The sequence below is a fragment of the Vidua macroura genome, chromosome 5, assembly GCF_024509145.1.
Source record: "Vidua macroura isolate BioBank_ID:100142 chromosome 5, ASM2450914v1, whole genome shotgun sequence".
Classification (NCBI taxonomy): domain Eukaryota; kingdom Metazoa; phylum Chordata; class Aves; order Passeriformes; family Viduidae; genus Vidua; species Vidua macroura.
In genome coordinates this window covers 26738109-26765472 of record NC_071575.1, presented here as the reverse complement: position 1 = coordinate 26765472, position 27364 = coordinate 26738109, and the positions used below count along the sequence as shown (strand labels likewise).

Sequence of the window (27364 nt, the reverse complement as noted above, 5' to 3'; positions counted from 1 at the left end):
TTCCTAAGATTTTGAAAGGTACATGTGCATAAATTCATCTGTTTAAATGCATGCTCCTTCAAAACACCAAAAGGCTGGGGTTTAGAAATATCTTCTTATGTTTTTAACAAGTATCTATGCTATATAAAATATAAAATTTCAGAATTAAAACTGGAATAATAATTCATTTTCTTATTCTGTAATTCAGCTATTGAAGAATGGTTATAAAGTTTTCAACTGTTAAACTTGACAGTTTGCTAGAGATATTTATTTACAGGTAACAGATAAAAAGCTTCAAAATCCAGAGGGAAAAAAAAGCACAGCAGCACAGAAGTTAACTTCTCATGCCTATGAAACCAAGACACCCAAGCAGCAGACTACAGATAGTGCTGCTAAGTAAACTGCTGGCAGACATCCTTCCAGCTATGCCTAGTTAGAATTAACATTGCAATACATATGTATGCTATCGAACTAGAGGAATTTTCCCTCACAAACATAAAATTGTGTCAGAATTTCAGTCAGTAGATGAACAAGTTAACAGATGAAGTCTTGTTCAGTCCACAGCCAATAACTGAAATAACCACTAGTGGTATACACTGCACTGATTTTTAGAAGTATATTCAAACATACGCCGTAGCTGCAACTTATGTATCTATAAAATAACCCAACGTTATACAGAATTTGTTGAGGAAGTAGACCAGACAACCGTAAAGTTCCTCTAACTCCTTTAAGAAGTTAAAGAAATCGACAGAGTCAACCGTCCCGCTGCCTCCGCTGCGGAGAAGCGGGCTGGTGACGGTGATTTGGTCAACGAAGTTATTCGACGCGGCTCGGTGGCCCGAGCTGAAGATCACCCCGCTGAGGTCACCTCGGAATAAACGAGCGGAGCGGTGGGGAACCAGCTCTGCTTCGCGCTGGCGGCGCGATGAGCGGCCGAGGAGTGCTCCGGGAGCGCGCCGCTGTCCCCGCTGCCCCGCGGGGCCGGTGGTCCTGCGGCCGGGAGGGGACAGCGCTCCGCCCGCCGCTCTCCGCGCCGCCCACCGCACCGCACCGCACCGCGCCGAGCGGGGCCGCGGGGCGGGGGAAGGAAAAGTTTCCCGGGGGATGCGAGGGCCCCCCGCCCCCTGCGCCGGGCTGCCATTGGCCGAGCCGCCTGCCGGAGCCCGGAGCCACAAAAGGCGTTGCTAAGTGGATGTTTATTTTTTTTTCCCCCTCTTTTTTTTTCTTTCCCTCCCCCCCACTTTTTTTTTTTTTTTTTTTTTTTTTTTTTTTGCCTCCCCCTGCTCCTTCACTACTTCTTCGGTGCACTCGCGCCGCTCTCGCCGCCGCCGCCGCTCCGCCCCGCTCCGCTCCCCGCGGGAGGCAGAGCGGGTCGGGCGCGGAGCCGTCCCGCGCCGGCCATGGCCTAGCGGCGGCGGCCGGGCCATAAGATGAGTTTCCCAGCGGAGGACGGCGTGGGCAGCCTCTGCCACAAGGCGCTGCAGATCATCTCGGAGCTGTGTCTGGGCGGGCAGGTGGAGCGGGAGAAGTGCGCCGGCATCTTCCCCCTAGAGAGCGCCCGGCAGGGCATCGGCGGCACAGGTACCGGCACCGGCCCCGCCGCCGCCGGGCTCGTCCTGCCGCCGCCGCGGGGAGGACAGCGAGGCGTGGGCGGCCGGAGAGCGCAACTTTTTCCTTTGCTTTCCCTGCGTGCGGAGGGGGCGGAGGGGGGGGGCAGGCACGCAGACCGCTTTAAAATCCGCTCCCTCTCGCAGCCCGCCGAGGCTGCCGAGGAGCGCTGAGGGGAGCGCCGGGACCGCCGGGGCGGGGATCAGCGCTGCGGGGCAAACGTGGGGGCAGCGGGCGAGGGTGCGGGCAAACGTGGGACCGGGGAGCACGGACAGGTGCCGAAGGGACAGAAATCGCCGCCGGAGACGGCTTCATAGCCCCGCATCTCTCTCGTTTGCCCCCCGCAGCTCGGCTTCGGCAAGGTTTTCCCCACGACGGGAGTTTGTACGGAAAGCTCGGCGCCGGGCTGCTGCTGCATGTGTTGGCGGGGCCGTGCGGGTGGGCAGCGGGGCAGAGCACTGCGGTCCATGCTCCTATCACGGGTGGGCAGCGGGGCAGAGCACTGCGGTCCATGCTCTTGTCACGGGTGGGCAGTGGGGCAGAGCACTGCGGTCCATGCTCCTGTCACGGGTGGGCAGCGGGGCACAGCGCTGCGGTCCATGCTCCTGTCACGGGTGGGCAGCGGATCCGTGCGCTAGGCGCGCCACTTGTTCCCGGCCGTCCCTCTGCGTTTGGCGTGTGACGCTGCGGCCCGGGCAACAGGTTGGGCGGCGGGGAGTGCGGGCAGCCGGCAGGGCTCGGGGCGCAGCCCGTCACGTCCCGCTCCGCAGTCTCCCCTTTTTGAGTGGGGTTAGAGTGTTTTGCATCCTCTCCGCTCATCGCTGGGGGAGGCAGGAGAGCCATCTGACAGGCAGTAGGAACCTGTGGATTCAGGGCACAGCTTCGGTCCGGCCCAGGTCACTTGCCCAGGAAAATTTGGGTAGCGTGGAAGGAAAAAAATTGGATTTAAAGATTCCAAATTCATAAAAATTATCATATTGAAACTAAGATTTCGAGTCCTAAAAGTGGTGTCTTTGGTCCCTGATATCTGGATTTTCTGCACCTTTTGTACCAACTCTGCACTATTACATTATCCTGTGTGGTGCTCCCTGGGCACCTTGTTTTCCTTGGCACTTATTTTTAGGACAGGGCTTGAAAGTTGCTCGAAGTTCTGAGCTTAATTTCTGCTAGAAGGGATTGATAACCTCTACTGTCTGTCCATAAATGCAAATGAACAGCCTGCATTATGACCAGCAAATGCCAAGTGTAACAGTGCAAATTAAATAAATTAACACTGGGTCATGTAAAGCAGCAGGTTTTCAGCGGGTGTCCCAGCTGTGCTGTCGCTGCCACCGCAGCAGATGGCCTTTTTGTTGTTGTTTTCTTTTCTTTGAATACCCACAGATTTTACCACAAATCTCGGGTTATTTGTGGTATCTCAGATCAAAATCACTGTTGTCTGACCCTGCTCTCCTCAGCCCAGCCCGACCCAGCCGCCCAAGCAAGGCGAGGAGGGGCGAGGGGGCTGCAGCCTTTCCCCCAGCACGGATCATGAATATTCTGATCATGCTTTGTGTTAGTCTTGGTCTGAATGGTAGAAGGTTGAATGAAAATAGCATTACCCTATGGAGCCTGGAAAATTGGGCTCTGCAAAGTCAGTGTATAAACAGGTGGGATATGAAGGACATAAAACATTCCATGAGGTAAACCAAGATCTGTTTTTTAGAAAATGTGAATCTTCAATACTTGGTTAAATATTGCATTGTGTATAATAAGAGGAGCTTCTCTTTAAACATTTCTTGAAAGTCAACAATCTTCTTGGGTTTCCCTTTGTAAACCCTAACTACCTTACAGTTGTTGGCTTAGGGAAAAAAATATAGTTAATAGACCAGAAGCTGGAACCACTGGGTACCACATCTCAGCTGAATTCCTGAATCTCAATTTTTCCCCCTTAAAAGGAAACCAATATTAGATGATGGGTGTCAACTTTACTAAGATGCCCAGTATATTGAGCATTATCTCATTAATAACACTGCTAATGAACATATAGTAATACTCTGTCTCCAGAGGAGGACCAGACATACTGTCATTGTTGATAATTGACAATATTTTAATATGTAAACACTTAGGTAGACAAGATATGAATATAACTTGCATCAATTTTATGAGCAGAAATACCCTAAATACAGTTGAAGGTGATAGAAGTGGTATCATTGAAAGGTGAGCCATGCAATATCTCCTCTTCAAATGCACACAGAGTTCCTTGTCATCTCTATGGATAAAGATAATGCTGTCCAGAGCACTGAACAACCTTAGATCCTCTTCATTAAAGGTGGAAATGGTAAGTTCATTCAGTTTTCCTCATCTCAAAAAGTTACCTAAAATTATCACAAAGGTAGAATAGGCAAAAATCACTAATGAGATGTCACTAAAGGAGAGAAGTCTAAACAGTACCAAGCCTGGCAGAGCTCAAGAAGCATTTGAGCAATGCTTCCAGGCTCATGGTGTGATTCTTGGGGATGGTCCTGTGCAGGGCCAGGAGTTGGACTCGGTAATCCTTGTGGATCCCTTCCCACTCAGAATATTCTGTGATTCTGTAAACCATGAGGAGACACATATTTGAAAAGGAGTGAACGGTGCAAGCAACCTTTCAGAAAGTAAAAGAGTCAATGGTTAAAAGGAAAGCAGACCATTTTTATTTAATACAAGGATAAAAACATGTTCTGGAAGTTGAAAACACTGTGAAATGCAACTAGAACTGCATTGGTATGGTTATGTTAGTCAGTGTGGTGATAGCTTTCTGTTCAGCTAGACCATTAAAAGCAGCCAAGCTTCTCAGAGGAATCAGCTACTTGAGGCAGAAGATGCATCACCCAATCACAGGCTCAAAGCAAAATATGAGACAATATTGACCCCATGACCCAAGAAGTTTCAGAGGGAAGCAGAGATGCTGGGTAGTGATTTTTTTTTAATAGTGTATATGCCTAGATGAGAGAAAGAAGCATTAAAAAGATAAACAAAGAGGAAGCTGGAGATACAGTCAGAAGAAAAAAGGGTGAGTATGGCTCTGGGAAGGCAGAGTATACAGAATGAAGCAACAAAGCAGAAAGGGGAGATATTCAGGTTTCCTGCCAATAAAGGAACAGATAGGTTTATATCAAAAAAATGACTGATTATTCAACAGGTTTTTTTTTTCCTCTCAGTGTCAGAACCAACACCTTAGGACTCTCAATTACTGCTCCATACTTGGGTCAACACATATTTAGTGTAATGAACAATCAATCTACAGAACTCATAGCAAATAATCTTCACAAGACAGAAATTTTCGTAAATTTATAAGAACGTTAGACAAGTGAATACAGACATCTGTTGTTATATTTTCTGTCCCAGTAATGACAAGAACTACTAATTCGCTCATCTCAGGGGAATGCTCAAGTGAAAAGATTAGGAAGCCGTTTAGGTTTATAGTACCTTTGTATGATTAGATGACTGTGAGCTTTCTTCTGAAAGTTATAGCATTTTTGCCAAAATGCTCAATTAGATGTGCAGCTGCTTTGTTTTTATTTTACACCTCCAGTACATTTGGGCAAAATAATTAAGATGTCAATTATAAGAGCTAAGGTGGAAAATAAATGGGAGCTGGATGTGCAGGATTTCACATAATAAAATTTATCTCTAAACTTGTTAAATTATTAATTTTCTATAACTGTCCCAAACTCATATATGCAGTGTGGTTATACTGGTATCTTGGCTCAGGCTATCTCATTAACAAAGGACTCTAATTAATTTTTTCCAGCTAAGCATCCCTCCTCATTTTCAGTGGAACTAAGCACATCAAAGGTCCCAGTTGTGAGCATTTCTGAAGATTAAGCCAATTGCATACAGCATAATGAGAGGAGTTTGGACATTCTGCTCTAGGGACACATGTTTAAAATTCATTTTATGTTCTCTGCAAATGGTGGGTACTTTGTGCTCTTTGCCTTTTTTTAGGCCTGCTGGTCATGCAAAACTTTACTCTTTCATTATCAGTTCCCATGGGTGACAAATGTTTATTACAGAGCTGGAAACCCAGCTCTGCTATAAACATCGAGGACATATTTTTGCCCACTAGAGCGGGTAGTGAATATCTTGAGAGTGATGTTCACGCTTGCACCTTTGCTTGTCAGACAATTGATTTTTGAAAGTTGACCATGCAAAGAGCATCAGCTTCTAGGGGATCATTTGTTATTCATGTAAATATTCTACTGACAGTTATTCTGTTAACATAACAGTTTAACCTACCAAGTTTTTAACCCTACCGCTGACTGACAGTTTGCTATAAAAGTACAGAGGGAGTGAGAAAGCACTGGAGCATCCTGCACATGGCCAGTTTGTAATACAGACTCACTCTTCCACGAAAAGCAATGCCTTGTGTCCTCCTGCTGTAGCTGCCATGTGCCTCCTGTTGGCTGTCAGAAGCTTCTCTGATAGCTCTCAGCCTGCTGGATGGCAGCTGATTTAGTTTACATTTAGTCCTGGTTCCTTCGAACACACTGTGTTCATGCACACAATGCACGCACATCCACAAACAGTGTGAGCTGTGGCTGTGCTTGCACTGCCTGGATCTATTTAGGAGAGGGGGAAGAACAGATTTACCCCATAGAGTGGTTGTAAATTCTGCTCAACTGTGCCAAAGTAAGCATGAAGGGGATAAGAAATGGCTTGGACAAATGTAAGGGCTACTGTGTTCAGTGTAGGATTGTCATGCAAGAAAGGAGCATTTTTCTTTGTGATAAAGTAACTGTTGTGTGAAACAAGTGAGCATTCTGTTACAGAGAAATGAAACAGTGTCTCTGCTACAGGGGAATGTGAGAAAATCAAATAATAAACATTTTAACCTTAACAGACCGAGCAAATTATTTACCATACAGTTCATCACCTGGTTAGATCAATGTTACTATCAGAGAAATAAGGCTTGGTGGGAAAAAAGTGCAGGGTTACTGAAAAACGTAACTTACAAAATCAGTGTTAATAAGCTGTGAAAACCAGAAATGCATCTAATTCAGCAGTATAAAGGCAAAACAGGGGGGTAAACATACCACTGAGACCAGATTTATTTACAGCAAATGTGAAGGCAGTCACAACAACGCAAACAGCAGCAATACACAGAAAAAACAAGAGGTTTACAAAAGAATCTTCCTCTATACACATTTAGTAAAGAAACACAGGGGGAAAAATACAGAAAGATTTATACCATCTGGAGAACAAATCTGAAAAGATGATGAAGAGACATAGTGTTTTCCTGGGTGCTGTCACATGTGTGAGATGTTTGTTATATAATGCTGGGTAAGAATAAACACATCCATGACAATTCAAAGATGACACTTGAGCTGCATGAACCTCCTTACAGCTTGTGGTATGCTTGTGGTATGCTTGTGGTGAACAGCAGTCCAGTGAGCTCATGGAGTGTTCTAACTGAAAGAGGATAGGGAGGGCTTCTTGCAGACACAAAGAGATCCTCAAAAGTGTGAGAACTGCACGGGACCAAGCTTAAGGCTGTAGATTTTTTCATTTAATGGAAAGGAAAATGGTCAGGTGTGGGTCTAGCAGAGAGTCCCTCCTGTTGAGATTGAGAGCCAACAAGCAGAAAAGCATGTAGGCCAGAAAAAGGCTTGAAAGAGAAGACCAATAATTTATGGACCCAGCCAGGCAAAAGTGAGAACCATCATCTCTAATATAGCTTAGATAAATTGATTTTGACAAGAAATTCATAATTCTGTATGCTGTGATCATGCAGTAAATCATAGTGTTCCCTGAATTCATTTGGTTCCCCTCCTGGAAAAAAGCTATCATAGAGTTCTGCTAGCATTAAGAAGTAATCTACCAGCCAGAAGATGGTGGTGGCTGTGTGGAACAAATTCAGACACCAGAATGAATTAACAGGGGGGGAACACATTCACAATAAGGCCAGAGTAAAAGTCTGAGGAAGATCTTCTAAGGATGCTTCTCCATGGGAACAGGAGAGGAGGTCACACCAACTCTTTTAAATGAAAGGCTTTTTTTTCCATTTGATATCTAAGTCAGGTGTTTTGACAGGGTCCGATTGAGAGAGAAAATACAAGACTCTGCATCTGCCACTTTCTGAGGCATGCTAGAGCATCATGTCCCCATCTGAAGGGATTTGGATGAGGTAACTGTGGAAGAGGTAATTGTGGAAGATCTACTAATGCAGAGTAAAAATTAATACCAGCAAGTTTTTATGTGCTTAAAATTTCCCCAAGGAAAACTGATCAGCAGAAATGATGGGTTGAACCAACTAGTTCATCTTCATGGGGATGGGGGAGATTTATTGGCCCCAGACCTTTTATAATTTATAAGGGCCCTGCTTCCCTTCAAATCCTAGAAAATCAGAGACATTAATTTATCTGATTGAGCTGACTCCTGGTGTTACAAACACAAGAGTTCCTTTATTATGGGAAGGCTGAAGTACCTTATGGCTTGATGAACAAGAGAACAAATTCAAAGTTAAAGAAAAATATGTTTGAACACAAGTTGCAGACATTACCCTTTAAATATTTAAGAGAACCAAGATCAGATATAGACAAAGAAATGGGCCAGAAGAGACTAGATCCCTCCTTTCCCCAGGTGTTCCTTTCACCCCTGCTCCTTTTCTGGGAAGAATCCATTCTCTTTAATGTGGTTCATTTCAGATGTGCTTGACCCTCATACACCTGGGCATCCACATCACAGCTCTGTGTGGTGTTTCTGTCTCCGTTCAAGATCACGGGTTTGTGGAGTATGTTTTTCCAAATTCAGCCTCATGAAGCATATGCTGCCTAAAATGTAAGTGACCTTAATTTGGTCTTGAAATGGAAGTCTGCCAATGTGCATGCTTGCAAATGGATCCATGGGCAGAACTTTTCTGAGGCAAGTTCCAAACAAAAAATTTTTGAAATCCATAGTACCAAACCCAATGCTCAAGACATTACCTAGCATCCAGAAAAGAAAAAAAGAAAGAATGACACATGGGGATGTTTCTGAAGTGCTTGCTTGATGAAAAAGACTGGCTATCAAGGAGACTTTTATGGTAGAAATGCATCAGAGCATGTTTATTACAATACAGAAAATTTTCGAGGCTTCTCAGTAGACATGCCTTTCTTAAATGAGTAATATAAATTTGTCCAAAATTTCATATCTTGAAAGAGTGGTTTTAGATACAAACCATGAGGAAACAGGATGCTTTCAGTTATTAAATTTTATCAAGACTAGAAATATGACATTTACAACAAATGTCAGTAAAGGGACTTCACCAAGAATGAAATGAAGTCATTGGAAGATCTCCCACTGACCAGAAGGGGATGGTATGAGAACAAAAATCTTCTTGACATTCCTGAGTATACCAAGCGTGAGAACAAGAATGGGAAATGCATAATTCTGTAATATTTCTAAATTTTCAGAGGGATGTCCTTTTCTGTGCAAATCTAAATCATTGCAGATAATCTGCAATTACCAATTCAGAAAGAGTTGTTCAAGACTGTTATTGTTTTCTTTTGGACCAGTGAGAACATTATTCACAATGTTGACAATTAATACTTTCCCAGCATTATCTCCTCTGCCCTTAAAAACTTAGGAATTCTTTAAATTTGTCACTAGTTCTATATCTTAAAATAAAACTTTTGTATGTGAAGTGCAACCCTGGTCTGATAGCAAACCCATCCTTCAGTACCCATTTTTCTTCCCAATCAGGATTCTTTGGCAGGGGTGTGAAGAAGCTCCAAGCCTACAGAACTTCCTCTTAATGTTTTACATTCTTCAACCAAACTTCCTATAAAGCCTTAATATAAGAGACGTATCCAGCCTAACACACAAAGGGTTTTACTGCCCTTCAGATGATTTCAGTCATCACATAACAACAAATGTCTTATAATTGCTCAACTAGGTGACTGACAGAAGGAAGGACATGAAACATTATGCTTTGTATGTCAATTTTTATTTTATGGCATTGTGATTGCTTTATAGAAATTGTGGCGATAAATGTGATCAAGTAGTTTTTCATAATGAACTATTTTTGGTCAGTTTTCTTGGAATTCAAATATTTCCTGCATTTGTTGCACTATGAAATTCAATATGTGAGGCTGTTTAATTTATTAATAAAATAGCAAAAAATTAAGACTACAATTATTTATAGAATTAGTTCTTTATCTCTGCTTATGAGACTTTAGATGTTTCATGGGATTATTTTACAGATATAAAACATATTTTCTGTAAAGGTTTTGGGAGCTTTTTCAACTTTGAAGTAGCTTAATGGAAATCCAGAAAAACAGCTTAGAGAAAGTTGAAGTACAGGAGTAGGTGTTGAAAGAAGACAAGAAGTTATTTGAAGGCTTGAAAAATGTCTTGCAGTGAAAAACTTAAATTAGAATTGGCTAGAAATGCTTTGATGCAATGTTTTTCAGCTGATAGTATCTATTCATCAAATTGAAGCTCTGCTGGAAGGGATCAATTTTCATATTTCTGATTTTGAAATGTTTCCAGCAGTTCCAAAGTTGTTAAAACATCCTCCTTCGACATTTTCCAAATGGAAAAAAACCCTACAATTTTCAGTTCTAAAAGTCTTCCTCTCAAAATATAACCTAATTATGCCAATCATCCCTAAACTGGGCTGGCAATATTGCAAATCATCCAAATTGAATTTATTTTTTGTTTTCTTCTCTTTTTTTTCCCTTAATTTTTATTTATTTCTGGCAGACCATCAACATTTTCAAGCATTCTACTTTTTGTCACACTTTGAGAACAGAAAAAAATCTGGGGAGGTTGCCTGACAATTGGTCTGGTTCAATATGTCAAAGAAGGTTCTTCAGTGAGGCCTACCTCTGTATGAATATATTAAATTCACTTTTGACTGTGCATTGGGTTTGCCTGGCCAGGTTTGGTAGCAGTATGGAGGTTTCTGTGAGAAGCTTCTGGAAGCTTCCCCCATGTCCAACAGAGCCAAGGCCAGCTGTCTCCAGGATGGCCTAGACCAAGCTCCACAGACACAGGACTTGAAGGAAAACATTTTTAAGAAGGGAGAAAAAAAAATCTGCTGTGTATCAGCAGCTGGAAGAGAGGAGTCAGAATTTGTGAAGAACAGCTCTGCAGACACCAAGGTTAGTGAAGAAGGAGGTGAGGAGGAGCTCCAGGTGTAAGAGTGAAGTGCCTCCCACTGCAGGTCTTCACCGCTGCAGCCTGTGGAGCATCCCAGTCCCAAAGCAGGCGAATTCCCAAAGGAGGCCGTGACCCTGTGAGGAGCCCACCCTGTAGAAGGCTCCTGGCAGGATGTGTGGACCTGTGGAAAGAGAGAGGATCCCTCAATGGAGAAGGTTTGCTGGCAAGACTCCTGACCCTGCAGTCTGCTCCCAAAGGTCTGCTCCCAGAGGAAGGGACACCCTGGAGCAGTGTGTGGGAAGGATTCCCACTGGAGTTTGTTCAGGACTGGCTCCTGTGCCAGGGACCACACACTGCAGGAGAGCAGCAGGGCAAGAGCATGAGGAGTCCTGCAGAGGATGGAGCAGCAGAGACAATGTGTGATGAACTGATGCTGCCTCATTGTCCATCCCCCTGTACTGCTAGAGCAGGGAGGCAGAGAAAGCAGGAGTGAAGTTGAGCCCAGAAGAAGGGAGGAGTGCAGAAAAGTGTTCTATGGTTTGGTTTTATTAGTCACCATTGATTTGATGGGTAATAAATTTTTTTTCCCAAGTCTGTTTTGCTCATGACAGTAACTGCTGAGTGATCTCTCCCTGTCCTTATCTTGACCCACAAGCTTTTTTGTTATAGTTTTCCCCTGTCCATCTGAGGAGGGGGCTGACGGAGCAGCTTTGATAAGCCTCTGGCATATGCCAATCAACCCACTACAGACCATTCCCTGGAACTGAGGTCATGCAAGAGCCTTTCTCCTTGCTATTGATGTCTGTTGTCTGCTGAAACAGAAGGGCACATCCAAACCACCCACTAAGAATGATCATTTTCCTATTCTGATTCCTGATCCATGTCTTGGAATTGACTGGGAGGGTATGATTTCCAAACTACAACATTTTCTATACATTTTTGTTTTTCTCACACATTTTCATGAGGAGTAGTCCGTAAGTTCAGTGTTTGTTACTGAGAGATGCATCTGGATATTATATATTAATAAAGAAAACATTCCCAAATTTTCACCTTCAGCTTTCTGTCTTTACCATTCTGCTTGATCTTTCTGCCTTCAATTATCATAAGCATTGGTGAGGTACATAATGTTTCATGGAGCTAATCTATACCTTCTTGCCCATGTGAAAATTTGTAAAAATATGCTCAAGCTCTCTTTGCAGTTTTCCAGTGATTCAGTTTAGTAGCCTGTAGCCTGGAGTTATGGATACAAAGTATTAGCTGTTAAACTGTCAAAACTTGTTGTAACAAACAGCAGCAGCCATTACTTGAGGGATATTTAAGCAGGGTTTAGTGAATAATTTTAAGGCACATAAAAAAGCTGTTTTGAAAAGGAAAGGGATTTTTTTGTTATAATATTACAGGATACTGGAAAAATCAAATGGAAGCATGTCACATAGAATAAAACTCCTAATTAGGGCTCAACTGGCAGTCCTGGTGATCCACCATCTCCTAAAATACATGTGTGTCCATGGAATTTTGTTGGTATGAAATCTGTCCTTCTATCTTTAGCCAGGGTATTGGATATTCTAAGCAGTTTTGGCAGCAAAATCAAATACAGGGCAGCAGGAGTAGCTCAGTCCACAGCATGATCTCTGTACAGCTCAGGGCATTTCACTGTGTTCTCTGAAGTCAGCTGCATTTTCACAGCAGAGTTTTAGATAGTGATATATCTGTGCTATCTTGGTCTGACACAGCCTTAGTCCAGAGCTGATGATTTAACCACAGAAATCTCTTATTTATGACAGACTTTATCTTGTTCATATTTACGTCTAAATGTTAGGGTTTAAAATGTTTCTGAATCAGTTGGCACACAGAGTCAGAAGTTTGGCAAGTCTCAAAAAAATTTGTGCATCAACCTAGAAGTTCAGATCTAATCTGTCTTCATGTGTACTGATAGAAAATGTTGACTGTGGCTTAAGTTTTTCATCAATATGTTCTTGATGCTCTAAATATATGTTCTAGAGAACTAAGCATAAACAACCTCTGACTGAAATTAAAGTTGTTGATGTTTTCAGCATCTGTGTCCTCCACCTGAAACCAGTAAGTAAAGAGATGTGTATGTTACCTCTAAGGAGAAGGCTGTCTATATTGGCACTTGTTTTCAAAATCTAGATTTGGGAACAGAATTCTCACGTGTTTGCTTTAAATCTCAGTGAGGATATTTGTTGTTTGATTATAACAACTTTTCTTTAGCAAAGTAGGTCAATATTTCTGTCACCTACTGATCTCAAAGTCCTTTAGCCAACACCGGCTGGGAGGTTTTAGGATTGTTTCCTTACTTCTGAGAAGGAAAATTCCTGAGAAGGATGTCTGAGATGTGGTGAGTGGTACACATACTGGCCCTTGGCCTGAGCAATTAAAGGAGTGTTTGTAAAGCAGATATTAGAAAATAATAACATCTTAAAGGTACAAGTTTAAATATTAAAAAGAAAAAAAAAAACCTCACAATCTTAAATAGGACTTTAAAGCTCTACACAAGCATAATAATAAAAAAGCTTCTATCTCCTTGCCTGTGTAATTTTTAATTTTTTTTTTTCTTTGCATGTTTGTCTGTCACGATGATTTTTGTTTCTAATTCCTTGCAGATGTCTCAGTCAGTCTCTTAGCAGTTGTTGTCAGCTTCTGTGGACTTGCCTTGCTGGTGGTCTCGCTTTTTGTCTTTTGGAAGCTGTGCTGGCCCTGCTGGAGGAGCAAACCTCTCACCTCCAATGCCAGTAATGTCCCGCAGAGCAACTCCAGTGCTCCCACGGAGGTTTTGGAGAACAGCGAGAAAAAGGAAGTCAAAGAAAATGGGAAAGCTACGACCAAGGTGCTTGAAGCTGCACTGAAAATCAGCCACACTTCACCTGATATACCAGCAGAGGTCCAGAACGCGCTGAAGGAGCACCTGATCAGGCATGCTCGGATGCAGAGGCAGATCACGGAACCCACGTCCTCATCAAGGTAAGTCAGAGGCACTCGCACTCGTGGCACCTTTCCCAGAAACAAGTAGAGCAGGAACACTGCTGAAAATTTCCAGGATCTGGGATTATTCACAGGTTTCTTAGAAGTTATGGGTAAAACATCAGTCATGTGAATGTGAAACCACATTGGACAGAATATTCCAAAACATTTAGTGTACCTTCAGTTACATAATCGTTTTAACATATGAAAGTGAAATCTACATCTTCCAATACTTTGTAAAGATAGATGTTGCCACTTTAAGCATTTCTCTTTTGGGTTTTGATTACAGGAAAACAGATTTCAGTGGTTTTTTAAAGAACTGCAACTCTAGATTTTCACAGATATGTTTTTTTATAGATATATCAGTTGTTTTTGCAGATGAAAGTTTCCCTTTCAACCAAATAAATGACAGACTCATTGTTGATGGCACATTTCCTGAAGACATGGTTTGCTGATTACGAAGGAATTATAATTACAGTCTAAAAATATAGATCCTTATGGACTGATCTTAAAGCTGTACAGGTTCCATATAGGTCCATAAATAAATGACAAACACACAGCATTCCTTAGTGGTTTCTTTAGTATTAAAGTGGAGGACACAAAAATTAATTTTGCATTAGGTGCCACTTTATATTGAAAAGCAGTGAAGACATGCAGGGATCTACAGATTCAAATGGGATTTTCTTCAAACACTGTCAGCAAATTTAATGCATGGAAACAAACAATGAACTGCAAAGATCAAATTCTAAATAAAAAGGGGATTGTTTTATAAGCAAAGATTGGGAAAATTAAGGCTAAAAGAGGCACCTGAAGTATTGTGTAATGTCATAATTTACAGTACAGACACTGTGTAGGAAGTAGCATTTTTCTCAAAATGCTGTTTGCTAAGGAAACACATATTACAAAAAAAAAAACAAAAAAAAAAAAAAAAAAAAAAAAAAAAAAAAAAAAAAAAAACAAAAAAACCAAAACCAACCAAATGAGGAAACCCACTGAACCCAAAGAAACAAACGAAAGAAAGGCTCACATTCACAATTATTAGAGGCAAAAGGAGGAGAAGGCACATGCTTTACACTGAGTGGGCACATATTTTGCTGGCCTCCTGGGAGCCCTAAAGACAATGTTTTGCCAGCTCAGTGCACTCGTTATGGTGGTGAGTACTCAAGTGCTTTTTCCCAGCTATTCCAAACTCACAGAACAGCCAGGAGGAAGCCACATGAAGCTCCCAAAATGAGAGCACTCCAGCCAGAGGAGGTCTGACTGACTTTAGCAGCTGAAGCATCTCCTGAATTATGAGACTGTCCAGCTGGCTTTAAGCCATATTACCCTGACTATATCTGGTTCCTGCTACTGTATCCATCTGCTCAGAACAGGCGCACAGCATCCAAACACTGAGGAACATTCCCACAACACTCGGATAATTTTGAATTTGTAACCGTTGCACAAAATACAGAGGAACAAAAATTGCTACAGTTTAGCATAGCAAGCTCATTACCTAGTTCACTGCTACCTAAAAGGATATTAACTGAAAGAGTTTATCCATCAAATCCAAGTATTCAGACTGTCTGACCTCCTGAATAGACAGAAGAAATAGCTGTCTGGCAAATGGACTTGAATAGTCTCAGTGGTACTATAGGGGAAGAAAGAAGTTCCAGGGATATGCTCCAGATCTATTTCAGGCAGTGAAAATATTCTCACAGGTCTCTAGAGTGATTTGGACTGGGGTCTAAATGAATACAAAATATTTGTGAAGCCAAGGACAGTTTTACATAAGCAAAACCTCCTATCAATACCAGTCTTTCTGCAACCTTGTAAGGGAGGTTTCTTTTTATTTCAAGATTATCAGTGTTAATCTCCTCTGAAAGGGACAATGCCTATGCTTTGGGTAACTGTCCCACTACAGCCAATCAGTAACAGGGTGTTTGGAATCACCTTCTTTTAGATTTTGATGAAAAATTCTTCATCCTTTTACAAAACATGTTTAGAATGGCATGTGCCTTAAAAATTACCCAGAAATTGTGATCTTTCTGTTTGTAAACACATTTTATCTACACCCTGCCTGCCTTAAGGGAGTCCCAACTTAACAGCCCATATTAATTGCTGCTACTAAGAATATCACATATGAGAATAAGGCTGGATATTTAGACAAGGTTTCTGAATTATTCCCTTTTTTGTGTTAAGCCTAGCTGGCAACAATGTACCAGCAAAATGACTGAAACCTGGCCCCTCAGTCCTTGACTGGGAGCCTCTAAATAAAAAGGAGCCAAAGGCAGATACAGAGGCAGCACAATTTCTCTTGCACCATCTTCAATGCAGCCCTGATTTGTTATCCTCAGGAGTCCTGAGGGATCCAGATGCACCCTCTCCTAAATGCATTCCATTGACAAAGGGTCTGAGAGAACCATTTGCTGTCTGGATTGTCTCCTGTACACTGATCTCACCTGAGATGGGGCAAATTAAAGGGCTGTAACCAGCTCTGTGATGGCTTCATGCAGCCATCAGCTCTTAATAAAATAAATGTAATTGAAGCATGAGGATTTTAATAAGCCAATCAGAACAACATTCAAATGTGCCCAATCACAATTTTTAGACTGTACATTTGACACAGAGACATGTTAGTATGGGGAAATGATACATTTCTGTTTAGTTTTAACTGCATATTTTTCCTAGTCCCTGATAATATGAAAAGACCTGTTTGTTAAAAGCTCTTTAGTCTTTGTTACCTACTAACCACTGCAGCAGAAGAACTGCAGCAGTGGTGCTCATTTGCAAATAATTTTGCTCTGTGTTTTTGAGAACCACCCTTTCCCATCCTTTGTGATAGCATTTTGCAATATAGTTTATTGCTTCTATGGAAATCCATTCTTTAAACATTCACCTGTATTTTCCAAGAACATGCTTTTTTGCTCGTTAGTGTCAACTGGAAAGGAACATGTTGAGCCAGTCAGTTCCCAAGGGGCACGAAGGCAAAAGTGAGGTGCGTGGGTTTGTTAAGGTTAAAGAAAAACAAACATCTATGTTGATTTTAGTGTTTGCAAGGAGAAGCTTTTGTTCTGTCAAAATATCATGAGTGATCATGCTCTTTTCTGGATTTGGGCCAAAAGATTGCTCTAATGTCATCTAGGAAAGCTAGACCCAAGTCACCCCTCATAAATCTCAAGTAATATCATAAATCAGCATCCTATCCCTCCCTCTTGTCAGAGATGTGACAGTCTTACTGAGTTAGAAATCAGCTTTATAGTGTCACTATGCCCATGAAAATACAGTCTTATATTAGATTTACATGCAAATTTGCTATCACTCAAAATGCATTTGTTCTGTTATGGAAGGCAAGACTTCTATAGGAGTGCTGCATGTTAGAGTCAGTAGAGGTTGACATACCTGGATTTGCAGATGTTGGTAGCTCTGCCACATTTTAACAACCTGGTTTTCTGACATCCTTGTATTTCATTATCACAGTCATTAATCCCTTTGTTACTGCAGAACAAAGGAAGATAAACATGTTGCCATGACAACAATGAAACATCTTAATAATTAGCAGACCAATTAGCTGTCTTGGCGAAATGCTGTGACTCAGAACAGATACTAGGCACTGTGTAATTAGGACTTTGGCTTACTAGAGCAAAAGTGCTGCTGATTCCCACAGGGAACAGCCATACAAATTCTTTTACTTAGTGACATCTCACAACAATTCAGTAGAGCATCTGAAGTGCATAAAGTCTGAAAATTTAAAAGAAAGCTGGTACCTTAGAAATTATAGATTTGGGGTCTTATATATTGCTTTTGATTGCATTAATCCAGATAGTCAAAAGTGCAAGAGAAGTTGAAGAAAAGATAATTTGTCATGTACCTGTTTCTGCTCAAAATGATATTGTACAATCAGCTTCACTGTTTCCCCTGCAGAGGCAGTTTTAGCCCCTGCTTATGTACAACAGGGTTTGAACACCCCCATGGCAGGGGGATTGGAACTGGATGATCTTTAAGGTCCTCCCCAACTCAAACTATGCTATGACTCTGTGATCATCTGGGCACCTCAGTAGTACAGCTGCAGGTGTGAGGAGCACTCAGGAAGGCCTCTCTGCCCAGGTTTCCTTAGCACTGACAGAAGCAGCAGTAATAGAGGTCTTCCTGGATCCCATTGTGAGCCAAAGATACTAAAAAGATAGTCCCTAAAATGCTGCTGCAATTTATTGCACTACATCTTGGGTGGAGTTCAGCCCCTTCCCCATGTTTGGCATACCCATGAGGTCTAGTGCTTCTTGGAGGGAAAAAGCACAAGAACAGCTGTGCCACTCCATGAGGGCAATATTCTACTTTTCTGACCAGTCAGGGCCTTTTCATTCCTCACTCCATTCCAATGTGGAAATTAGACAGTATGAATTCAAGTAGTTTTAACATTTAAGAGAGAAGAAAATCTTTCAACTTGTCTATCTGTAAAGAAAGAAAGACAAAGTGTGTTACAAGAGGGGTGTAGTGTTCATCTAAATTTGACATCCAAACACCTGGGGTTTTTGAGCTACTTCAAGTCTAGACTGTGTAGCTCTCCCTGCCCTGTTCTTGTGTTGAGCTAGGACTGCTCCCTGCACCTAGCAGGACTGAAACAGCTGAAAGGGGAAACGTTCTTGTCTATTATTTAATAGCTGCAGATTACCCTCTTGTATCTCTGCTCAGCTGAACTGCAGCAGTTTTGTGCTTCTTGCCTTCTGCAACCTCTTCACTTACAGCAAAAACACAAATAATATCTATGAAATGAGTCCTGGTTGCTTTCAAATGGACAATTTGCATTTCTGTTTTAAAGAAAGAAACACACAGCTGTGACATCTCTTGTTTTCAGAACACAACACCACAGGGGAACCAAGCAATAAGGCAAGGCTACTTGTGGCATTAATAAGCAATTGATTGCAAAAAGCAGAGGAAATTCTGACAATCGGATTGTTCTTTAATGGCAGCTAAGTGTGCTCACAGGAGGAGGTTGTAAGCTTCTGCAACACAGATTGTTGGGGTAGGGTAGTACTAAAGAAATGTGAAAATGCCTAAAAAATAGACTGGATAGTGTAGTCTGCTGCTGATAAATGCTGTGAAGCATTTTGTCCAGTGTTTTTATACTACTCTAAAGTTGTATGGCACTCCAGGGGTTTGATTTCACTCATAGTAGAAACAGCACAACTTTCCATTCAGATTCATGAGCCAAGATAAGCCCATAAACACATATGTTTATGCATCATTGTATTCAGAGTTGCAAGGAATTTAACATGCTGTTTCTTGCTAGTGGTGCAGGAATCAGCTTTCTAATACACTGCACAGCAGACCATGAGAACAAAAGGAAAAAAAAGGAGCAATGGCAGAAAATTGTTGGCAAAACTCTGAAATGCATTGCAAGCAGAACAAAATATTCCCAGTGCTTCTGGAGAAGTTAGCCTGCACCTCAATGTAGCAGATCAAGCAGGTGTACATAAAATGTTGTAGGATGGCAAAGCACTATGCTAAAAACCTCCAGACACAGTTCTGCATTTCCCTTTCAGGTGCCTTTCATGGTCATCAGTGTGAAAGCTGCTAAATATTTAATTGGAAAATCACCATGGAATGCCTCCAAAAAAACAGAGAGTACTGATTCTGCAAGTGCTTTTTTTTTTTTCTTTTCTGTTTGACTGTACTTTACTCAGGCCCTAGCAAAGTGGGATCATGGAATGTTGGAGCTGTCAACTTGTTCTGTGAAAGTACATTAATTCAGTTTCAGCTGCATAGTCTGAAAACAAAGTTATAAATATATTTATTTCTGGGACAGTGGGTGTCTCCTGGGCCAAGAAATTAATTCTGAATGAACATTTCCTCTCAAGGATGCTTGAACACTTGCAAAACACTGAAGGGGGTGTGGAGAGAATAATTTTTTAATTCTTTTAGTCTTTTCACTAATTTGTTCTTATATTTTCTATTGAGAGATGGTCTTTTCCCCGAGATAACCACGGCTTGTTTTGTGTGTGTGTGTGTGTGTGTGTGTGTGTGTGCAGGCACAATTCTTTCAGGAGGCACTTGCCAAGGCAGATGCAAGTGTCCAGTGTTGATTTTAACATGGGGACAGACCCAGTTTTGCAAAGGGGAGAGACCACAACCAGCATTGGGAGAATAAAACCAGAACTCTACAAACAGAAGTCTGTGGATTCTGATGGGCAGCAAGAAGATGTGAAAACATGTGGAAAACTTAACTTCACTCTCCGGTACGATTATGAGAATGAACTTCTGGCTGTCACAATTGTCAAAGCCTTAGATCTGCCTGCTAAAGACTTCACAGGAACATCCGACCCCTACGTTAAGATTTATCTGCTTCCAGATAGGAAAAAGAAGTTTCAGACACGAGTTCACAGAAAGACATTAAATCCTGTCTTTGATGAAACCTTTCAATTTCCTGTAGCCTATGATCAACTCAGCAACAGAAAATTGCATTTCAGTGTTTATGATTTTGACAGATTTTCTAGACATGACATGATTGGGGAAGTTATTCTTGATAACCTTTTTGAAGTCTCAGATCTCTCCAGGGAAGCCAATGTATGGAAAGACATCCACTGTGCCACCACAGTAAGTAATGTGTTATAAAAGCATTAACATCATATTTTCATTTCTGTTTTGTAGTTTTTGGCAATGTACCCTGTTCATCAGCAGAGTGCAAAATAAAAAAACACAAAAATTAAAAGAGGAGCTGTCACTATTTTCCTTTGAGCACTGAGAAGAATGCTTGGGAATATACAAAATTTAATTACCAAAAAAATCTTCTGGGAGCATACTGTCATCTTTATGGCTCACTGTTTGTATATAAATTGCATTTATTAATTAAATGCTGCATTATGAAAGTCATTGCTTAGCCAGACTTATTTTCCTGTTAGCAAAAGACTTTGTCCTGCGAAGTGGCCATCTATTAAGAAAAAGGGCCCATCCTATCCTGCTCTTGTTAGGAAATTTTCATAGGTTAGAAATCTTGGTAAGGAAAAGAGGCCGAAAACACTTGATGTGTAAAATGTTCTCTGCTGACTGCACTGTGCTTAGGGTCCCCAGTAGTTGTATCTGCATTGCTGCTGGTTGCTAGGAAAACTCAAGAGGCACAAGCAAGAAGAATTAGGAAATAGAAATTAATTTTTTATTGTTGCAAGCAAGAAAGGAAGGTCTGTGCATGGATGACAGGATGAATGACAGGCTACCAGTGAACAGCAGTCTCCAGATATTGCTTTATTAACCTTGAATTTCAAACTCATCCTCCTTGGCTGGGATTTGAAGGGAAAAAAAAAAAAAACAAAAAAAAAAAAAAACAAAAAAAAAAAAAAAACCAAAAAAAAAAAAACAGTTAAAATAGTGAGGTATAGGGTGTTTGTTTTGGTTTTGGTTTCAGTTTCTTTTCAACTAGCATGCTATTTATATAGAAGTTTTGCCATCCCTGGTTCTGTGGGTGTATCCAAACAGTGTGACTCATCCAGGGTTTCAGCACAGGCCAGATTTCCACACGGGGGTGAACAGAGGACAGACCAGTGCTACACATCAGTGACAGAAGCTTCACACCATCCCTTCTCTGCTGCCAGACACTTCCCATGCCTTCTTCACCAAAGGCTTTCATGATGTTCATACCTGCTAGACAGGTCCAGGTCTGCCTAATTAGAAGGACAAGGAGCACTGATATGGCCTCACCAGTTTGAGCATGAGCACTGTGATCCTTGAGAAAGGAGAAATACCAGAGTGTCAAATAGTGGAGGCAGTTTTCAAATGTGAATTCATAACAGCAGCTATTTATTTCAACTGCTGGGCCTACCAAACAGCTCTGAGCAGCCTTCAGCACACCTCCAGAAATCTGATTCTGTATATGCTTAGTTTGATCAAGCTCAGATTTAAGGTGAATTTAAGAATTGTGTTCTCAAACTTAAAACTGAATCTGTGTTTAAGGTCTTGGAATAATAGTCCAAGTAACCATTTTTAGAAATTTCTTCAAGCTTTGATATTGTGTTTGATACTTTAGTCATTACTTAAAAGCTCACTGGTCACTAGCAGCAGTGTCTATGAAATTGTTAACTGATAACTAGAATGGTTTCAGCAAATAATAATCTCTGGTTCATCACTGGTTTTGAGCAGACTGAAATGCCATACCAGATTATGCATTTGGGGTTGACACTAATACACATATGGATGAAAATAGTTGCTAAACTTGGCACTGGATCCTAATTCAAATTTCTTCCTCAGTAAGGGTTAAGGTTAAGGCATGCAGTTCTAGTGCCTAACTCACTCTGCTGGTGTTTTCCTCTGTATCAAGCTTAAAAGAAACTTGAGGTTTTTGGATTTCAGCCTTTCAGTCAGTATAGTTTAAAGTACTGCATGTGTATGAAAAGGTTGTCTCCACTAAAAACATCAACAATGGGCACATAAAATTAAGATATCTTTTAGTGCTGGCTAGCCTCATCAGCTTTCACAAGCCTTAGCCTATTCTCAGAAAATTATGTAAGAAACTGGCAATTGATTTTTTTTTTCCTGGAAAAATTAGGCCTTTCCAGAAGATGTCCAGTAACTGTATGTGCAATGTGCTGCCTTGTGTTTTACTTCTTTTATGAAATTGTAATACAGGCTTCTAGTTTTGTCATTTCAGAAACTGTAAGCTGAGAGAGCCAAACCTCCAAAGGAATAAACACTGTGTGAGATGTTAATCATTGAGGACTTACTGTCTTAAACACCAGACATAAAATTTACCAAGTCACTAGCTAGCAGCTAAATTACTAATGTTGGCCAGAGTCAACTGAACTTTGATAAACCTTGAAAAAGAAAGATCCAGCTGGTTCTACAATTGGTGGAAAGTCATTCTAATCCTAGCAAATATGCTTTGGTGTTTGTAAAGAATCCTTGTAAATCAAGCAGGCTGTGTGAGTGGAAAAGGCCATACCCACCCACTAGAGCCCAGGAACCAAGATGCCATTCTGCAAATATATTTCTCTCATGCTTTCTACTTCTTCACCTTTGCTCTGTTTTGTTGTATATTCTGAGAAGTTTTTGTCTCTGTTCAGACATGATTCCTACACTCAGTGGTCTGCTTGTGCTGCTGCTAAATGATAGATGGGAAAATAATAGAAGTGCTAGATCAAATAATTAGTCCAAAACTTAAAAAAAAAACAGTGGAAGAAGCCTCTCATCATCTGGGCATCTTTTACATCTCTTCCCCAGTCAAGAATTTTCTACTCAGAAGTTAAAATGAGAGTAAAAATAATACCTATTACCAGTGTGAAAAAATCTATTCTTATGACACCAAACTCTACAGTCTTAAACAGTACTTGAGAGATTTACCAAGAAAATTAATTGCAACATTTTGCCTGCGAAGAAAATTGCCACAGGAGATCAGGAGATTCTTCATTATGCAACAACTCTTTGTCAGTAGCTAACATAATTTTAAAAAGATTTGCTTGCACAACCATAAAGGGTTTTTATTAGTACAGGAAATGCAGTCTGGGAAAATCAGATTGGATGGTTGCACTGAGTCCTTTTGGCTCTAAACCCCATGACTCTGTGTGAATCTACACTTTTAATACACTTTCTTTGCTCTTAATAATAATTTGAAATTATTCTACGGAAGTGCAGGATTGGCCCACACACACATACTCATTTTTATTCCCATTGTTTTCAGATGCTGATATTTGTTCACATATTGTACTTTGGGTTTTACCTTCATTTCTTCGTTCATACCATTGTTTCTCTGTTGTATTTCTGTGTTGTATATTGAAAACATACCACGTTTAATAATATGTAACATGTACCTGTTAGATTAATAATCTAAAATGCAAAGTTAGATTATTAATTTAAATTTAGAGCAAAATCAGCAGTGTAGGAAAAGTATCTTAGATATCTGATATACCCCCAAATTTTTCTTGAATAGGTGATTGAATTTTCAATTAATAACCCATCATTTGCTTCTGTTCACCTGATTAATTAAAAAAAAAAAAAAAGGAAAAAAAATCAAGAGTCAGATTTGGACTACCTGTTAAGGTTGTTCATTATAATGGAATACTTTAATTCTCACTACACTTGAGAAAATTAATTAATAGCATTAGAGGCAAACAAATAATATCAAATGGTTTGTTTAATCAACACATGAGGCTTCTGTTTTTGTCAAGTGCTTGTAAATTTTGCATACATTTCTGAGGTTTTGTTACTCTACTTTAAAAAAAGAAAACTCTCTTTTTGGAATTGCTAACATGCACTTCTAATATTCAGTGTCTTAAAATTTTCTAGGCAAGAAGTCCACTGCTTGTGATCCATCAATTTCTGCATGTAAATGTTTATTAGGTTACTATAATACTTTTAAAAATTATCACCTGCTTTGGAAAATCCCTCTAAGGCTATTGCCTAAAAATATTGGCAAGTGACTGTAAGAAAGATTTTTTTTTCCTGAAGGTATCCTGTGAAGTCTGTTGGAGTAACCAATGATAGGAAACCATGCAATTGGGAAAAAATTAAAGCTCAGACTTTAGAGGAAAGCCATTCCCATTTCTAACAGAGGTAGCCTCTTGGGGATCTTAATCATCAAATTGTCATGTACTTGTACCCTCTTGAATTATCTCATGTAGACAGATGGAACTTGATTACTATTTCCCAACACCAGGCATTTCAGTGCTGCAGTTTGCTCATTTGTGAAGTGGAATGTAGAAGCAGATTTTGTAAGGACATAGTCTTCATGTGATGTCTGTGGTGCATGATTGCTGTTTCTAAAGCAACTGGAATATAATTAATAGCATCACTGGAAAAGACAGAAGTGATTAAATATATGTATTTTTAAATAGGTAGGATAATAACATTTGTCTCAGTTCATTTATATCAAACACTTCCCAGAGTAGGAAATAACACAGTTTATTCTGCTGGCCTCTGTTATGGAAATAGATTCTTCTGATTTCCTTGTCAAACAAGAATGAAGCCTATCTCTGAATTTCACCCAGAGCATAATTTTTGCTTTGTTTTCTCCATCTTCCCTGTTTTGTAAGTGGACAAAGCTTTAGACCTTTTCCTGAGTAAGGCAGTTGTGGTAGAGAGCTGACAGAGGTGTCTTTTGTAGCCTAACCTTGAGGCCACGTTTTCAGGATTGTCCTGTTTCTTAGTGTTCAAAGAGCAGCACTGTGAGGAAATGTTTTACCAATGTAGTGGGCCAAGCCCTACAGCTACCCTTCTTCATCAGAAGGCACTTAGACCTGTGAATGTCTCTGGAAATGCACCTGAAATGTTCAGCAGAACCTTAAACCAGTGTGAAAGACTAAGGGCTTGTCAGTGTAGGAGCACTGATCGTGTCTGTAACAGGAACAGCCCCTTCTAAGCCAGGAACTGCTGGCACTTGTCATTTCTGCTCAGGGCCAGTGATAAAAGGGATCCATGTGACCAATGCTGCTGCTGAGCAGGTGAGAGAATACTCTGGATCATTCTTGAAACCTTTTGGAGACCTTCATTTATGTTTGGAACTGCTTTAGGTCTGGTTGATAACTAGAAAAGACAATGGAGAAAGGATGGGTTTCTGTCCTGTTCCTGAAGGCAGAGAAGGTTTCTATTATTATTATTTAATGTTTCTTTTCATTTGAAAAGACAAATTATTTTAATATTTTGATTTTCTAGAGGCAAACTGCTACTTCCACTCTACCCTAAAAGTAATAAACATTAGGTGAATAAGGGCATGGTTTCCTCAAGGGATTTTAATATCTCTGCATACAGACAGTGCTGTGGCAGCTGCAGGTACATGACTTGTCTGACCTGCTGTGCCCTGAAAGCTCTCTGAGTTTCTCACTGCAAAGTCTCTTTGCAGACATTGCCCTGCAGCTTCAGAAAAGCATCTTTCTGTGGGAGGCCACATACAATTTGGTTCATTCTCCTGTCACAGTTAGTTCCCAGAAGAACCTCTGTTCTCAGCTGTTCTGAGGCAGGGATGGGCTTCCTTGCTGCCTGGCAAGGCGTAACAACCCCCCAGTGCACAAGACAGATGGTTCTGTACAGAAGGAGCAGCACAAGGAACACCCAGGAGGCTTCCAGGGCACTACTGAGGGCATTCTGCAGCCTCAGGGAGTCCTCCCTCTGCCATCAGGGCTGCAACCAGCAGCAGAGCTTACCCAGAGCAGCCAGCGTGACAGGCTCAGACAAGCATCAACCCTCCATAAGCAGATGACACAGTCATTATAGAGCAACAGGCCCCACTGCTTCCATACTGTCTTCCACAGAGGCAAGAACAAACACAAACTTAATTGATTCATTTCCCAGGGCAACAGCTTAATCAGGAGCTGGTACTGAGAGGAAGGAAAGAGCTGGGTTTGATATGCAAAGAATAACAGAAGACGAAAATAAATATTAGTGGTAGGGACAAAGTTTCCAAAGGAAAATCCCCTCGGGAGGTGGCAGAATTAGCTCTCCAGCCTGAGCCTCACAGAGCTTTTAACAATTTCTGTGATAGTGAGGGTACCATTGCATTCTAAATGCATAAATGAGAAAACAGACTGGTAGATTTCTGTTCTGGTCTTTACTATCACTCTTTGAACTCTTGATATATGCCTCAAAACCAGAAATACCTTAACACATTCTTAGCTAATTTTCTCAGGGGCCAGGTCTTCTTTCTCTTTCCGTCCAACTCCCAACATTCATTGTTATATTTTATCCCTGAATCTTGAAGCTTAATGTCAGCAGTTTTCATTGGAAAGCAGAAATATATATAATATGTTTCTATACAGAGAAAGATAAATCTGTGCTATGGGGGAATTCTCTTCCTGAAATATTCAAGTAATCCAAAGTTCTAACTCTGCCAACACATTTTTCTTTAAATTTACATACTATATATAAGAACAGTTTTCAGTATTGCTAAAGGAAACAGTTAAAAGTCTAGAAAACCAAATGCCTGAATACCTTCTTAGGTAGACAGAAATTTACTATTATTATTCATTACAATGGCTTGCTCAAAATATAACAGGAAAACTGAGAATGAAATTTGCAATTAATTTGGTTAGAAATCCAGTACAAATGGAATTCATGCCACCGTTAGTATTTCTGTTGTGCTACTCTTACATGCAGTCTTTAAAATATAATTTCAATTACAATTAATAGGAAAGTAGTTCCAGATATTAAAATTGAGATTAAGAACTGAACTTGTTACTGTGGATTACAATAATATGAATGACAAATAAAGTAGCAACAAGTAATTTTTTGGGAGAATCTAATTTCTGCTGCACTACTAATTATGTAGATACTTCTCATTTTAACCATGGAAATTAATGACAGACTAGTAACAACAAAATCATGTAAATTTTCCAGTTTCAGTAACATTTACATAGTTAATTGTAAGAATACAGAGCAAGTTGCTGCTTTAAGATTTTGCTTGAATTTCAAAACTTGAAAAACTAGTGGAAAAGAGAAAGAAACAAACATCAGTGAAAAAAATGGTCTAAAGTTCACTTGTGACTCAGAAATGAAACCTTTTTTCACATATCAGGTCCCTAAAAGTTTTTTACCCCTGCTATCATAGGAAATGAGTTAAGATGTTGGCATAGAGGAGGGAAACTATGAAAGTTATTAGTCTATCAGTATAGGCAATAAACAGTTTTCCTCTTCAGTTTCAGAGTTGTGGGGGTTGATATGTAAGTAAAAAACATCCTGAACATAGAAGGATCTATAGCCACCTTCCCCACTGAACTTGTGGAGGTTCCTAGTTAAA

The 27364-nt window shown here is 40.6% G+C and overlaps 1 protein-coding gene across 1 annotated transcript in view; it reads left to right on the top strand.

Annotated features, from left to right (window-relative positions):
• Positions 1-1409: 1409 nt before the first annotated feature.
• The window catches only part of SYT10 (synaptotagmin 10), a 33331-nt gene continuing 7376 nt past the window's right edge, over positions 1410-27364 (top strand). Inside the window, exons 1-3 of the mRNA XM_053977964.1 lie at positions 1410-1560; positions 13317-13674; positions 19683-20247. Coding sequence (XP_053833939.1) covers positions 1410-1560; positions 13317-13674; positions 19683-20247 — 1074 coding nt within the window. The remainder of the gene's footprint in view (positions 1561-13316; positions 13675-19682; positions 20248-27364) is intronic.